This window comes from Bombus flavifrons, chromosome 7, assembly GCF_040668555.2.
Source record: "Bombus flavifrons isolate JBK064 chromosome 7, iyBomFlav1_principal, whole genome shotgun sequence".
In the NCBI taxonomy this organism is placed as follows: domain Eukaryota; kingdom Metazoa; phylum Arthropoda; class Insecta; order Hymenoptera; family Apidae; genus Bombus; species Bombus flavifrons.
The window spans coordinates 15,624,527-15,641,922 of NC_138448.1; the positions used below are offsets into that span (position 1 = coordinate 15,624,527).

At 37.2% G+C, this 17,396-nt stretch overlaps 1 protein-coding gene across 5 annotated transcripts; it reads right to left on the reverse strand.

The window, feature by feature from the left end:
• Positions 1 to 3,672: 3,672 nt before the first annotated feature.
• On the reverse strand, positions 3,673 to 16,944 carry LOC138181534 (uncharacterized). 5 transcript variants are annotated; one of them, XM_069116388.1, is made up of 5 exons: positions 16,802 to 16,944; positions 15,644 to 15,834; positions 7,310 to 7,832; positions 5,321 to 5,626; positions 3,673 to 4,910 (listed from the first exon to the last, which is right to left on the reverse strand). In XM_069116388.1, the coding sequence occupies exons 3-5, from the start codon at positions 7,829 to 7,831 to the stop codon at positions 4,509 to 4,511; spliced, it is 1,230 nt and encodes a 409-aa protein (XP_068972489.1). In that variant the 5' UTR covers position 7,832; positions 15,644 to 15,834; positions 16,802 to 16,944; the 3' UTR covers positions 3,673 to 4,508. The 5 variants fall into 5 exon arrangements, with proteins under 5 accessions (XP_068972489.1, XP_068972490.1, XP_068972485.1 ...); XM_069116389.1 differs by having other exon boundaries at positions 15,644 to 15,810; positions 16,802 to 16,923; XM_069116384.1 differs by lacking the exons at positions 15,644 to 15,834; positions 16,802 to 16,944 and adding an exon at positions 9,567 to 9,730.
• Between the last annotated feature and the right edge of the window lie 452 nt (positions 16,945 to 17,396).

Below are 17,396 nucleotides of genomic sequence, written 5' to 3' on the forward strand. Positions count from 1 at the left end.
ATACATTGACGAATTATAATATTTTCGATAATCACAATAGTATTCTTCGTAGATAAACGGAATTTTCTTCGGCCATCTTCGATGAAACGAAACTGTAGAGGTTTAGTCGTGTTCGACTCACGTCGGGGTTACCAATGTGGTAAATGTTGCGTGGTTTCTCGTGTTCAAATAACGAGATACTTGATACGCAAAACCGTCAAGTATATTTTTAAACGATTACCAGGTATGTAAATACGAAGCCGAAATTTTTGTATAGAAAATACACGTTTATTGTATGAAAATGATTAAAAATATTTTGTTCGAAGTATTGCCCATCGCTAGCTACATTTTTCCCACCTGTCTGGCAATCGGTGGATGCCACGCCAAAAAAACTGTCGCTCTTTCGAGGCAAACCAGTCATCCAGCCATTTTCGTACATTTTCGTAAGAAGCGAAGTGCTGGTCGGAAAGTGCGTGTCCCATCGATGCAAATAAATAGCAATCGGACGGAGCCAAGTCCGGTGAGTAAGCCGCGTACGAAAGTATTTCCCAACTGAAAGCTTCGATCGTTTCCTTGACCGGTTTTGCCGTATGCGATGGTGCATTATCACGAAGCAAAATTACTTTGCGTTGCCTTTTTTGATATTCTGGTCGTTTTTCGCGCGAAGCTTCGTTCAAATCGATCATTTGTTGTCGGTAGCGCTCGGTATTAACGGTCTCGCCAGGTTTTAACAGCTCATAATAGATCACGCCCTTCTGATCCCAGCAAACACAGAGCTTTGTCTTCCGTCCATAGCGATTTGGTGTTGTAGTCGATGTCGCTGGTTCGCCTGGAGCTACTCGTGATCTTTCACGCTTAGGATTCTCAAAATATATCCACTTTTCATCGCCAGTCACAATTCGGTGGAGAAATGACTTTCTTTTGTATCTGGCGAGCAGCATTTCGCAAGTGGTATTTCGATTCTGCTGCTGTCTTTCATTCAGTTCATGTGGAACCCATTTTCCCATCTTCTGGATCTTTCCCATGGCTTTCAAACGTATGGAGACGACTTCTCGTGTCACGTTTAATTGATCAGCGAGTTGTTGCGTTTGAGCGTCATTCTCATCCAACGATGCCTGCAATTCGCTGTCTCGAAACTTTTTCGGTGGTCTTGCACGTTCTTCGTTCCTCGCGTCAAAATTGCCACTTCTGAATTTTTTAAACCGCTCCAAGCACCGTGATTTACCAGGAGCATGCTCACCGTAAGCTTCGACAAGCATTCGATGCGATTCTGCGGCAGTTTTCTTCAAATGGTAACAGAAAACCAATGCTGTCCGCAAATCGTAGTTTCCAGGCACAAAATTTGACATGTTCAACGCTATTACAAACTATGCTGTTGTATGAAACTTGTATTGTTCCGAGTCGAAAATGTTTGCGAGATGTCAACAACGTGATTTCAACGTGTCCTCTGACTCATGTGCCGCTACAAAACTGTCTTTATAAAAGCGTCGCGTTATTAAAAAATGTATATGTAAGTAGCATATACGATATAGCGCATAACTAAAATATATGAAATTCGTTTATATTATTAATAACATCGCGTATTTCCTAACTAGATTCGAACGTTTTTCAAAGAGGTGCAAAAACGAAGGTCACACGATGATATAATAATAGAAGGATTAGGCGGTAGATGTTAAGAGGATCAATATTCTCCGTTCGACTGTGTTATTCAATACCATCAAAAGATCTTTTTCCACTTCTTCCCTCTTTTCCTTCCCTTTTTTAAAGAGTATTAAACCCTTTGTGTCGGTGGAAAAATCACATTTATCTCGTTGCACAATTCGGGCTTCTAAAAAAATTCCTAAGTTCGAAATTCATCAATCGGGGCTCACAAATTCCAAAGGTATTCCCAGGGTTGACACCATTTTCTTTTAGAAGACAAATAAGAAACAGGCGTTATTCAGGTAAAGGACGTTGACAAATCAGTTGTCCGACGCGTAGTTAAATGGAACACCTGAAAAATTGGGGGATTAGTAACTCCCACGAGAATTTCGAGCGATTTCTTATATCCTTTCAGACTAACTTCTTTTATCGTCGCCGCACAGCGTTTTATCTTACGGTTAGAATAATCGATAGCAATTGTAACTTAACATCGCAATAACGTAATCATTTTTTTTTTCATCCAGACACAACGCAAATTCGATAGGAAAATGTTTCACGGAGAATTCGATGTAAGTCGGTACAAGAACCGCATCATACGCTTGTAAGTACCTGCACGTTTGTTCGCAAGATCTTTCTTTTCGAGGAAGATAAGTTTGTAAATTTATCACGCACGTGTACCAGCTCAGTTCTTAATTAAATAACTTCAAACTGTGCTTCCCCGAAAATAAGGTCTTGGACAAATTTTGTTTAACATATTTTTTTTTTATTTAATATTTTACATTCACAATTTGTCCAATTTGGACATTTGGTAGAATTTGTTTGACATATTTAGCGTATTTTCACGTGTAGAATGACGTTGATCATTTAGTCGCACCTGGTCGTTAATCAGCGAAGGTTAAAGTATATCTGCCTGATAAATTGCCAAACTTTTCGCGAAGAATCGCCCTATCGCCGATTGTGCCACGATCGCTGGCACATTCTGTACGCGTCGAAAGAGACAAGCATCGAAATTATAATTTTTCCGCAATTTATTTTACTTTTTCGATGAACGGGGAAACTCCCGACAAGATTCGCTCGATAATAAACTTTCACACGGTATTCACGAAGTAAGATACTTTTTTGTCGCAAGTGCGAAATCGAGCGGAAAATGCGAAAGTAGGAGGAACGCAAAGTTTCTACTGTAACGTAATTTCCGAACCGATTCGGAACTAATCGCGGGCAGCTACCGGAATTTTCTGCCACTGACGACCGAATAACCTGAATACTGTACGGGCGTCTAGTTTTTCTATTATGTCTTATTTTTACCCTCGACGCTGCATCTTCGCTCCAACTTTCTCATACCTCGTGCGGAGAACCGAAAATCGACTACTGAATTTTTCCAATTCGCCTTTCCACTATGATTTACGAATCCCTCGACTCTCGGTCGACTACGTACATTTTTCAGGTCAATGCAAACAAGAAAGGTAGACAGGTCGTTGGCCAACTAGACTAAAGGGAGAAGAGACCAAAAGGGAGAAACAGTGACGGATGTTGCAAAAAGGCCTCTCTCGTGCAGATGACTTCTGTTCCATCGCGGATTTCTCTTCCTTGCCCGATAGTGTAGTTCCTGCTCGAGGCAAAGGCCACCCCATCGAGGCTTGCCACAACAATTTCTCTGTTCACGATGTAGGTTACCAAGACGATGCTTTCAGAGACCTTTTAGCCTAGTGCTTTACTGCCCTACAATAAATCAATTGCTACCGGCTGACCGCCAAGGTCGCACGCTTACCCTCCAAGAATCTTTTTGAAAGTACATCCAGTGTGTCCAATGGTTCGTACAATTTTTTCTTCGCTGCATCTCCAGACGATTTTACAACTTGGATCGACACTGGCGATTAGCTTCTTCGTTAATCGAGATTTACTATTTTCAACCCTTTTAATCGTTGATCGAAGAAACGCGTCGTCTTTCAAATGGTTCTATGGAAAAGCAGCAACGAGATGCGATGCGATATTTCATAGATATTCGGTTAAAAGCGTTGAGGGATTTCGTTTCTACGATATAACGTACGCGTCTATGTTTTAATATCGTATATTTAATTGTTCCGATACAAATTTCACATACAATGATATTCTCCTGGAGATTACAATTTTTCCATATATCGCAACGTTCATGATAAACTCGATAAACTCGACTTCGAGCAGCGTTATATATCGAAAGTTCTTCGCTTTACTTTTAACGTAAAACCGTGGAGAAGATATATCCCAGGATCGAAAGAACGAAAAAAGAATTAATTTAGTAAGAATGTTGGAATTTTATAGAATGTTCTATTCTTATGTACGGCAGTAGTTGGCAAAAATATTTCAACTCTTCTAGAAATTATTCCCTGTCTTTTATGTCTCTGTTATACGAAACATTTTGAAATCTCGCTGGCACTGTGACTACCTGAGACTATCGCGATTACGCATATTGGAAAAGCTCGAGACGAATCTGTAAATAGAAGTTACGAGATATCAGATACGGTAGCAAAGTGGATACTCGAACAGTCTGTTATTCGCTATCTTAATAAGCTACAATATGTAGCGAGAGTATCTGTACGTCGTTCAATGTACGTTTCAGATTTCTATCCACGCTGTATATTAATTTTTCGCAAAGTGTATGTTTGCAACAAACGAGCCGCGTCTCAGTGCGGACGGAATTTCAAAATGTTTTCTATAATACACGTAATATTATATTCGTATAAAAGGTTGCGTGATAAATAGTCGAATACTTTCGCGAGACACCGTATTTGTAGCCACGTTTTACAAGATACGATGGCAATATATATAGGCATAATAACGTTAGAAAATAATGCCGAATACGATCGAGAATAAATAATCTTCTTTTATCTTAATAGCTAAAACAAACTGTTTCAGTCGAAGTAACCTCTTTCATTCATAATTGGGATCATCTTATGCGCTAGTTTCACCGCGTCTGGGTTTCTGAAAACATCCATTTTAGTTTCACCTAACAACTTGGTCAATAATTCCTCGAAATCTTCGGTATCCTCTTTACTTCCCATCATTCGTAAATAAAGCACGACTCCAGAGAAAACAGCGTATATTCTTCTTTTGTGTATCGCTTCTTTTAACTGCTCCATCGTGGGCGGTTTTCTCTTGCAAGCGATATTTTTCATAGTCTCTTGCAAAGTATGCAGATAAAGTTTTAGAAAATAATCGTCGTTGTCGTACTTTACGTGAAATTCTGGACAAATGTTCAAAAAGTACAACAGATCGATAACTGGAGACGTGTAAACAGCCATCTGATAATCGACCTGGAAAATACTCTATGGTAAAACCAGAGAAAGGAAAACAAAAATTCTGATTCATAAGGAACGCGATCCGGTGGCTTAGTTTTCATATGATAGAGAATCGTTTATCTTAAACTATTCTAAAATGTTAATGCGTATTTATTTTCCAAGTTTCTCTATATCGACTCGACTATGACTAAGATAAGACGAACGTATCATACAAAACGCCACATAAATTTTCATCGTCGCCCTCTTAATTTTTCCTGATACATTTCTTTATAATAGACCTATTTATCGCTAGTCGATGAAAATAAAATATATCGGCAACTTGTCGATATATTTACGTTTCTTATATGTTTTATACTTCTGTCGTGACTGCGTCTTTTTTACAAGAGAGTATAACACCGTGTACGTTGTAATGGAACACGTATTACCAATAAGACTTCGATAGGTTGGCCTTTTTCGTTTTCTCGAAACATTAGATTATTTATCCAACAATCTCCGTGATTTAGTACGCAGAATTCATCCACGTCGTAATTATACGCATCGATACAACGCGTTCCGATAGTTGGCGACAATTTAATCAGCTTATTCGCCGCACTCGCGTATTTTTCGCTCGACCATTTTTGTATTTCGTTAGCTATTCGTAGAAGGCTTACTTCCATCATTCGTATAAAAGCTTTCGGACATTTGGTCGACACGATGCCAGTATCTATAAAAGATTCAATTATCTGTGGATCCTGAAAAATTCGTTCGAATTAATATCACCTAAAAATTTGCAAGATTTCAGACATGCAGGAGAAATAATTTATCAAAAACGTAACCATTAGTTGCGACGAGTAACCGAGGAGTGTAATAAAAAATATACTAATTTGCTGTTATCGACGGTTGATATAAAATTATTTCGCGTGATCCACCCTGAGGTTAAACGATGGATGATTTTTATACGTAGCTGCCACAAATAGTTACGAACGCGAAGATCGGTAATTTTAAATGGCGATCGAATACACCGACGTAGAAATACGATCCAACGCAACGGATAATGCTAATCGCCTCGCTCAAGAATTTCAAATACACGTGAAATGTGATAAACGAGTTTGAGAAGTCTAATTTGTTTAAACCGAAAGTTCAGTAGGAGCGCACTGGTTCTTCCCTCCTTGGCTGTCTCTTTGTTCGCATAATCGAAGACAATGTCCATATAACTGAACTTTGCTATTCGTTTGTTTGAACACAAAGTTTCGGTAAAACTAACAAGAGAAGCTTCGACAAAACATAAGGAGAACATAAACAAACAAGTCTTTTATACCATAAGTTCAACAACGTTAAAATTGAAATATCTTCGATATTATCTTATCTTCAGAATTGATCGATCATCCGAGGATAAAACTACGGATATGTTTATTTCGCGTATAAAGCTACCGCCACGTTCGATTTCGTTGAAATCCGCGAGAACCAGGTCTGAAGCTTCCCTTGTAAGTTCAACGAGCTGAGATTTGTAAATACTCAGCCGAAAACATTAATTCGTTACGTCACACGTATGAAGTATAATCGGATAATAGGCGTCCTGGAACGCATACATTGTCGGTAAACTATAGTACTGTAATGACATTAGTTAGGATAAACGAGGTTCTACTGCTTTCCATGTATGTAAAAATATGTAAATAACAAGTAAATATAAAAAACACCGTAGCCTGACTGTAAACCTCCGGATCGGTGGAGATTCGTAAAAAGAAGTTGGTGGAAAGTTGCCCTCGAACGCTATAATTTCAATGTCACATTTCTCTCTATTCATCGTGTCGTAAACTACTCGTCGTGAGAATAAAAAGTCTCGAAGGAACAAAGTCGACTCCGTACCAATTGACGTAAAAACGAACAAGTTAATTATAGCTTCTACTCTCGTGCCTATTCACCACCGTCGGACTTACATAAAGATAGTTCGCTGCAGCGCGAACCGCGCTTTTTGAAACGTGTGTTATTTACAAATAGAAGCAGTTTCTCGAGTAGTATCATCCTGGATCGACAAAATAACGGAACTTCGGCCGTCAGAAATCCGCAAGAGTCGAAAGATTTAATAGAAAAGGCTGAGCAATTAACGCGTGGGCAGGAATTACTGGAAACCATATTATCGGCCTCGTTTATTTGCTTACACCGATAACAAGTGCAACGCTCTTATCTCTTAGACGAAATTAATGGCGCGTAATGATATTCCATCTCACCATAATCGGCCGAACCGCCAATTTTTGAATTTCGGATCACTGATGAATGTGGAAAATTTTAACCTTGTAAATCATGCTCCAAGTGAATTGTACACGAACATTTTTTTACAGATGCTGCATAGATCCAGAATCACGCTACGATGATCTTTACACTTGATTTTTACGCAACGTTTAGATACAGCTTAAAACATAAGGTGCGATCCGTACCTTTTCGAGAACTGCGACAGATCCAGCGTGTAATCTCGCAAGTTGTTCTATGACTAAACGGCAGTGTTCGACCGACAATCCTTTCTGACGATCCTTCATAATGAATCCTCTGTTTATCAAGTTTTCCATAACAAGAATGCGAGGATCGTCGAAACCGCATAATAAATTTGGACCGAGTTGATGATAAACAAATTCCTTCATCTTGGGCAGAACGTCACGCAGAACTTTCAATTCGATGAGAAACAGATTTTGTTGACGAACGATGTCGCGCGACAGTTCCCTCAGAGGTTCGGCTTTAATAACCAAACTGATTGATCTTTCCGACTTCGTTTCCTCTTTCTTTTTGGTTGAAGAAGCTGTATATCTGATGTGCGCTTTATACAGATCACTAAGAAAGTTTAATCCTTTCTCCGACATACAGTTTAACTGGATCTCCAAAACTCTAACAGTTTCATCCGACAACTTGTTTCGAAGGGCTGTCTCGATGATGGCTTCATCGATTTTCAAATGACTTACTTCCATTCTGAAAATATTTCTATAATATATTATACAATATATATATTTCTTTCCGAACATACGGTTGAATTCGATATAAAACCTACGTCGATACTGGGGTACCTGCATTTTACTTTTGCAAAATACTAAATAACGTTTATCGTGATAATTTCGAAATTATATTTGCTATTGTATCAAATACGTCTGATAATCTAGAAGAGACTTCCGCGATCTTATTTACTTTACTTATCTTTTTATTACGTTTCTCCGGCATTTATTGCATTTGCTGCATTCATCGCGTGTCTTTGAAACGCTACGTTATACAATGCTCCCTTTCTCTACGCTCTACGCTCTGCCTTTCTCTTTAACGAGAGACATAATCATTGCAAGCGTATCGTTCACAAGCGTCACGTTTTCCACGACTCAGGCATCGCGTACTATCTCTATCACAATTAATAAATTTAACTTCGTAAAAACGTACCGAACCCTTCGACTCTAAGATTCGCTTCGAATCTGCCGTTCTAAAGTGCATCTTTTACTATGTTTACTTTTTTATTATAAAATACAACTCGACATACCTGGCGTTATATTAAGAACTCTTTCCATGAAGCTTTTCTTAATGTTTCTTAATGGTGTAGTAAGAGAAACTATATGATCGAGATATCAGTCAAAGAACTAACGACAAAAATAAACAAAAAGAAATCAAATTGCAAAGAAAGAAAAGACACTGTAAGAACGCCAGTCAACCAGAAACTGAACGCTGCAGGAGAGAGCTGATACTTTTATACCGAAAAGGAATGGAGTGTAAGCCAACGCATATGTGTGTGTGCATATGTTTAACAGTGAGAAATGAGATATACATATAGCTCCAATTCAATGATGTATGCCAGTGACGAGTTTCGAAATCAAATGACGCTGCTAAGAAGCGAACAAAAGGTTGCTTCGAGTGTACGTATAGCGAGCAGTAAAAAATATTCAAACAGTAGTTTATTTCTCTCGCTGACGTACAATTTTTCCACGAACCTCTACCATGGATCTTATTTATCCATAAAATTCTTTGGCATAATTGCGCAAGTATCTTTTTTTTTTTTTTTTTTTGTTAAAGTTCGTAGCAACTATCTTCAGTTTCTATCTAATCTTATGGAGTTTGTTAGTTTCTGTCGAATCTTGTCGAGTTCGATGGCGATTCTTGGCTGTTTAACCGTACAAGGAATGGCAAATATTAATAAAAATCAGATCTATCGGAAATTGAATAAAACGTGCGTCGAGTTTTTCGATAGAAATTATTAAAAACGAAATACCGTATCAGATATAAGAGCACATAGTCGCATAAAACTCACGCTCGATGCTGAACAATCACTCCTTTTATGTTCGCATAAACCTTCTTACACCAACTTCTAACCTTTCGTCTTGTTATTTCTATACTGTATATTTTTCATTTTCTGCGAGTATTTTGGTCTGATGTTACCCTAAGTTTATAAACATTCGGTACACTTTCACTCGATGTTTGCTGTTTCATATAGAATTATTCTCCTCGAACAAATACTTTACGCCGTTCGTTATAAAAATACACATATAACTTGTACAATTTGTACTTGTAGGAACATAGTATTCCACCGAATTATTCGCTCTGAAAAGAAGTTGCAAAATGTTCTCGTAACGTTAACAAAATACCAAGCACAAAAACACCGATGAAAGTTTAATTAACACCTTGTATCGATTATTGTTCGCTTTTTCAAATTTAAAGTACACTTTACATTACCTCGACGTTGCAAATATTCGTTTTCTGACTATTCCCTCTGGACAGCGACGTTCGAAAGTGAAAGAAATTTCTGAATCACAAGAGCGACTGTCTAATGCGTAACTTTCACGTCCTTGTACTATAATAATTGCCAACACTCTGCGTTTCATCTCTTACAGGCACAACGTACGAATGATACGTACACACTACGTGCTTGTACAAATATGACAGAGCTACCATTTTTCTCCAATCGCCCACGATCATCAAGAATGATTCAAGAGCTTGAAAATACGTACGAAGTTAGTTATGTACATACACATCGAGTTTTATTCACATTGTATTACACATTCACATTGTATAATTCACACTGTATAAAAGTGTAAGAATTAGTTGCTTACGATAGGATTCTCTATGACTCAACATGTATGGCGAAGGCCATACTTAAACGATAATAAGACTTAATCGATATTAGATCTGTTGAGCTTTATCTGTTCTAATACGAAAGTACAGTAGGACGCTGCATAACGCGATTTGAGAAGTAATAACGAGAGTGAAATACTTCTTGAGAAAACAGTATCGAAAAGAGCATTTGCAATCGAATAACATACAAGTTCTGAGATTGGAAGAATTCGATAAAGAAGGAAATTGTATCAGTTCTCGAGAAGCAATTCGCTGACGCTTAATTTTTAGCCATTGTAAAAAATATACGTTTTACGTTAATTTATGTTTCTTCACTGTACGATCGAATTGCGTTTAACTATAATGATTTTTTAAGCTAGATATTCGCTTATTGCGTATCCTTGTGTCGTAACTGATGTAAATTCCTATCCTATGTCGGCAGTTTTTATTTTATATACGGGGTGGTTGGTAACTGGTGGTGCAAGCGGAAAGGGGGTGGTTCTACGCGAAAAAAGAAGTCGAAAATATAGAATAATTTTTATTGCCGCCAGTATAACTCTGTAACCACTCTGTATAACTCGATATTGCACGCTCTTCTTATACCTTCACGCATTTTTAGGTGGAGGAAGAATTAATTCTGGAAACTATTACAAATTCTTTTTTTCTTTTTTTAGGAAAGACGAAGAAACGAAGGAAAAACTATGGTTAGGTCCGATCAGAGCAGTCCCACAAATCATTCACAGTGCCAAAACTTTCAAACCTTGCAGCAACCCAGGTCCTATCGTATAACTTTTATAGAGGGCCACAAAACAGCTACCGTATCTCTCATCTTGCCATCGCTTTTTTTTTCTTTTTCCTTCGTTTCCATCAAATTTTTAGGAACCCAACATTTTTATGGCACATGCGGTAAGCCAAGAGTTGTTTCCTCGGTTACCGCATTTCGATGACCAGAAAACTTTTCGATGTACCTCAAAAAATTTGGAAACCTCTGCAAAAATAATAAATCACTCCTAATGTTCACTCCTTTTTCTCGTACCTTGTTTTTATATTTTACGAACGCCTACACTTTGTTCAAACAACCACTAGCCAGTTATGATTTCATATCGGAACCAAACCTGCGAGGATGCAGTATACGTCTAAGAAAGTCGACATTTTTCATTCTTTTTCGACATTTCCTTTTATTTTATCCTTAGATCGTAGTTGAAAAACCCTAATTTCATATACTAGCTGTTACATCAGTCGTTTATTTATTTACTATCGCACGTTTGTTTGGATATTCTTCCAAACGTCGCGTCGATTTGTTTACTCTCCCATTAATATGTATATTGTTATAGTATGTAACCTTTTAAACCTTGTTAAACATTGCAAGAATAATGATATAATTAAGAAAAGCGAAAAAGTAAACCAGGTATAAGAAATATATTTTACAAAGTTTTAGAAAGTTAAAATAAGCGTAGCGGGTACACGAACGTTTCAAGCTTCATATATATATTAAATAGCGTGTACGTGAGTATTTATGAAAAACATACGTTGAAAGATCATTCATTTTTAAAAGATAATCGTCAATCGAAAGCCTTACAGAACAAAATCGTGTTTCATTTAACACCAAAGGTAGTTTCATACCTGTCGTACACGTATTTCGCATCGTCCTCTACGAACGAATGTGGTAGCCAACGGAAGTTTGAAGAAACGATAATACCTTACTCATATTATAAATTTGTTTCGTTTAAACGAATTTCTCTTATAGAAATAACTTCTCGTTCTTTTGAATATTTCTTCCAATGGATACTAGCACGTTCGTTATTTTGATCTGTTTTCAGTTATTCGAATGACATTTTTCCCAAAGAGCTAAGGCAAAGTAAGAGGTAAAGAACCAACCTGATAGGAAAAACGTTTTCACCGGTGTCATCGATTACTATCGCCTACTAATAGCGATGTACAGTAGAAGAGTAAAGAGATGCAAAGTTGTCAAACTTTCACCAATGGTGGTGGCAAAGCAATGGACAGGAACGAAGGGAAGAAAAAAAGAGAAAGGATGAAAAGGGAAGAGAGAATAAGATGCGCATCCGTGGCATGCTGTGAGGCAGTACGAGGCAGTCCAGCGCGATGTCTGTTGGCGTGGTGCGACGCGATATGGCACGGCGTGGCGTGGCATGGCATGCGCGCGCGCGCGCGCGTCCTACCCCCTGTGAATTGGTGGCACCCCTACCTCGCGAGGACCGTTTGTTCGGTTCGGTTCGAGTTTACGACCCTGCTGGGCCACAAAATTTACGGTGCCCTCTTAAAAACGATCCAAACACGTACCGGTTCGTTCGGAACACCATTTGGAAATGTGGCATACTTTGCCACGCGTATTGCCTCCGTGATCTAGGCTACCCTTCGATTCTCTCTTCTTCTTCTTCCTCAGCCTCTTTTACCTTTATTTCCTTGCTACGCCTGTACTTTTCCCTTTTGTCAGATCTTTGTTCTCTGCGTCGAACGACAAAATCGCATTCGTCCGTGTAATCTTGTACGCTTTTCATGAAACTTTGTGTTTCATTTCTCCATCTAACTGTCTCGAATAACGAAACAACAATTGCGCGTATTTGCGTAAATAACGCGGTAAACTGTGACATCTTGGACGATCGAATGAAAAATATATTAAATGAATTTTGCGAAAATCTTCTCTATCTAACTATCTATCTATTTATCTATCTAGCGCACGATAGAGAAGAATGTTATTCGTTCTTGAATGAAAAAGAAAAATTTAATTAGACTCTTTAAAACTGTGCGCTCTGAATACAGCTTCGAAGCTCGAAGGGCGTTGTATTATTCAATCAGCTAGCGCGATGAGAGACCTCTCATGTGCCGAGCTTCTTGTGTGTAATCAAGTTAAAAATTTATATAAAACACTGCCGGATGATTGCGAACGATGCCTGGGTAGAGTGACATAAACTCGGTTACATAAAACAAATGCAGGAACACGCGAAAGGGAAGCCCCTTTTGTATCTCTGGAGCCAGTGTGCTACAGAAGAAACCCTTTCGAAGAATCTTTACATATGCATGGACCACCAATGATACCATAGAAAGTCGTCACCCCCCTACGTCGTCCAGCACCGCTCATTATGCTTTTCGTGTGTCATAACATGATAAAATTTAGAGGAATATCGAGCTATTCTTTTTTTCTCTCTTATAAAATCGTATCTACGCAAAGCTATTAACATTGATTCGAACGTTTAGCCCGCGAAGTAATCTCGTCCCTGTTTCTTCGAACGCGTTACGTCCAAAAGGAGATAGCATTTCAGGATTATGACAGGAATCTCTCGTAAACGAGATTTATTTCCTTAATCTTTCTCGCGAAACTCATTGGGTTACCACGAAAATTGTCAACAAGTTTTGACCAATTGCGTAGACGCGAGTAGTAAAATCTAACGATCGTTGTAAACGTTTCGACAAAAGGAAATATGACCAAGGATAGTAAATGGTAGAGCGAAGGACTTTCACCTTAAAACTTTCTCGAAAAGGAACAGGCCTAACCTGTCCATAACCCCGGGAAGAAACAAGATCAACGTAGAATTTATTGAACCTGTATTTCCTTTTGGTCAACGATGGTCGTTATGTTTGCGTATAAATAATCGTAAAACGAAACCAAGAAATTTTTCTTTACCATACCTAACTATTGTCCCATTAATATGGTTTGCAAACAACCGTTGTTTCCCGTGGAAGGTGAAAATTCCCCACAACTACCGGGTAACATTGTAAAGTGTGACTGAATCGCGATCCTCGTTGTCAAACTATTCATCACGTTATATTGCACGGACTTTCTACTAACCGTAATTACGTTACGATCGTAAAACTTCGGCATATAAATATCGTGTAACTATTACTTAAAAACAATCACGGTTTAGAATATTATATTTTTACGGTTCAAGACGGAATAGAGCGATCATCGTATACGAAAAGGAGCACAAGCCACAGATTTCGTTCATCTCTACGTGTTTATCGAGATCAACGTTCTATTTTCACTTGTACGCGCAGTCGGCTTTAAATTTCTTCACCTCAGAAACGGACAGGGAACGCAAAAACGAAAAAGGAGAAGATTCATACAGCCATGGGTTTTGCGCTTGATCTTGTTTTGAAAGTTATAGCCACTCTTGCGTTATAATAATCCGCGACACCTTTAGCTTCGTAGAAGATGCTCGAAATGACCACCCTCGGTTTCTATAAAACTTTGCAGTCGTCGCGTCAAACGAATTCGCGATCTTTTAAAAATCTACTTAAACGTTCAAACGTTCAAATACACTGCCTTCGTTGTCGATCCATTCTTTCCATGATATCGTCGCTTGCGTAACAGAGTAAAGCGCTAAATATGTCGTTGACTAATTTTCACATACTAACTGTACGAATTTGACTCGATACGTCCCAAATTCACTATGGTCGAATTTATAGAAAGAATTGAAAATTCTTCTTTTTAACCTTTTCTCGCGTAACCCTCTTTTAGTAGACTCTGACGAGAAACAAGTTAATTGATACACAATTTGAATATCTTTTATCGCGATACGTTGCACGATACAATCTCCTATAACGTATCTTGTCGACTATCTGTAATAGAGAATAGTGGGGTTTAGCTCACTCGCTAAAATTAGCTTTCATAGAGAACAACAAGGGCATCGAGACGATTCTCTTTATCTACATGAATCGGAAAACTCGTCAAAGTTAATACCACTGTGACGAAAACAACGCTAGATAACGTGAAACCTATTGCACGAAATCACGAGCTTCGGATATTTTCATATTAGAAGATAAAAATCATACGAAAAAAAGACCAAAATATAACGACGAAACGTAAGATTTTAATGTACGTGGCACATGCGTAACATTCTCGACAGGAACCTTTCCATCCCTTCGACACTTGCGCATAGGGAGTTAAGTATACGCATTACATAATAAACGGGAGTAAAATCGCGATCATAATCCGTACGACTGAATAGCGCAGCGGGTTTCTGGTACCCTTTAATAGACTCGTATTTGTATTCATTGTGCTTTATGCCAAGTAAACAAAAACTAAACGTTACAATGCCATATCTAATCGTTTTGCCGATGATATTAGGATTCGTGCATACGAAATGTTACGTTTCAATTCTGAAATTAACAAGGATACATGCTGTAAATTTTGTTATGTAATTGTCGCACATCACGTTAAATAAAAACAAGCGAATTACGGTTATTCGACGCCACAGAACTTAATGATTTTTATAAACGTAGAATAATAAAATTGAATAATTTTTGGAAATAGTAAAATCAACGTGCGTATATGTATAGACCAACTTAATATCAAGATAAATAAGATCGCATTAAAATCATGTTTCTAGATGTTTCTTAAAACATATAATTATCAAGCGTTTCGGTTGTATCTTTATTAAAATATATCTGTTTTTAAACAGAAGCTTCGAATTTTATTTTAAATTAAAATCTTCCGCAAGAACTAGCAACCTACGAAAGTTAAAAAAAAAAAAGAAAATTTCTTATTTCCTCCGTTCCAAGAAACTAAAAGATCGTCGATTGCTGCGTTTAAACGAGGTTACCAGGCATAATTTAAACAAATTATAATAATAGGACAAAAATAAGAATTACAAGAGAGAAATCGACGAAATTAAACTTCGATATCGGGTGGCTTATAATTAACGTTTTAAAGATAGGTTTTATAGTTTCATAAATACTTGTAAGAGCAGCGAGTAAACGTTGAAATCGTCGTTGAAGTTGAAACAGTGCAGTATCACGTGAAACTGTCAATTAGGAATCCGTCGGTCGATTTCAATATCTGCTGAATCGATCCTTTCCGACCGTTCATAGGTTGTCACAAGTAATTGTTCCGAAATTTGCTTACCTGTACTTACGACAAACAATTTCTCTAAAACATACATTTATCAAATTATTACAGATACAACGAATAGATTGGAGAACTTATATATAGATCTTATGATATATAATTAGATTTATCGAACGTTATTTATTTTATCAACAATTAATTTCGCGATACCTCGTGAACAGTAGGTTGTTTTAACAGTCCTTTTGCACACGAGACGATCAAATATCACTATGAACACATTTTTTTTTTATGTTACTCTCAACAAGCAACAATTTTACCTTTGATACGAGATAATAAAAATAGAATGGAAAGTATTTGATCTAGTAAAGATCTAAAGCAAATTTCTACCGGACGCTCCTCACCATGTTCTTTGTTGTACATACAATCGGTCGTATTAACATCTTTAGAAAAGAATGTCTTTAGCTTTGTAGATTTGTAGACTTTAGAAAAAAATTTTTACTTCATTTTTATTGGAATTGAATGGTAAAAAAAGAAAAAAATCTTTAGTTTGAAGTATTTCGTTATTAGGTACTTTATTAGTTCTTTTTTAGAATTTTTATATTTTAAATTTGTTTTTATTCAAAGTTAATAGTATATAAAGGACATACTCGGACACACTTTAAAAGAAAAATGACTTTTTTGAAATTGGATCGAACGACCTGACAAGTTTTCTCGGCAAGTTAAAGGATTAATTTACCAAATAACGCGCGTAATAAATTGTAAAGAAATCACGATCGGTAGGAGTTGCGAAGGAAATAATAAACATCACCTTTTACAATTTTCTTATCAGAACCTGTAAGAACCTTCAAGAGGTTCTTTCAAAAAAAGCAATATCATTTATCCATAAATCTATTCTGTAAATTAAAAATGTCGAAGATACCGTAGCTTTTAATTTATCGGAAATAGCTTCTCATAATTTTTCCAAAAATAACGATTCCTTCTCTGTCGTACAGCAGTCGATACTGAAACTAAACCAAAATCGGACGATATTGTTACTAACAATACGCACTTAGGATGGATGAAACAATGCGGTTGTCGATGACAGGTCGTCAGAAATTTTGATACGAATGTCAAATCTGTCGTAAAATACAAGGATTTCGCGATAGATCGTGCCGTGTGTAACACCCTCGAGAGTTAACAATAAAGAGTAAACATTTCCCATGCGAGCTCTGTTATATGCCTTATATAAGTGTGTATCTAAGTTATTATCATAGAATCACGCCAACTGTAAATTGGTAGTAAAAAAATATAGCTTTGTCATGTTGGAACATTGCACTGCTATGTACGTATTTAGCTGTAAGATAATAAACATCGTAGAAAGAAAGGCAGATACAGCGATTATTCGTTTATGATCGATATGCTAACTTCAACGGCTAAGTTTCACCAGGAATAAATCTTTTTCTCTGTAATAAATATAAAAATTGTAGAATATTAAATATTCATAGCGATATTATTAGTGGAAAGAATATTCTCTGTTCGAACAATTGTTTATCACAATATACAGGGTGGTTGGTAACTGGTGGTACAAGCGGAAAGGGGGCGATTCTACGCGAAAAAAGAAATCGAAAATATAGAATAAACATTTTTTTTTTCTTTTAATTTTT

Coding starts and splice junctions, on each gene's coding strand:
- LOC138181534 (XM_069116384.1), bottom strand. CDS start 9,715: ATGAAACGCAGAGTGTTGGCAATTATTATAGTACAAGGACGTGAAAGT. Junction 7,833..9,566: donor CGAATATTTGCAACGTCGAG/GTAATGTAAAGT, acceptor AAATATTTTCAG/AATGGAAGTAAGTCATTTGA. Junction 5,627..7,309: donor CTGTCGCAGTTCTCGAAAAG/GTACGGATCGCA, acceptor CGAATTTTTCAG/GATCCACAGATAATTGAATC.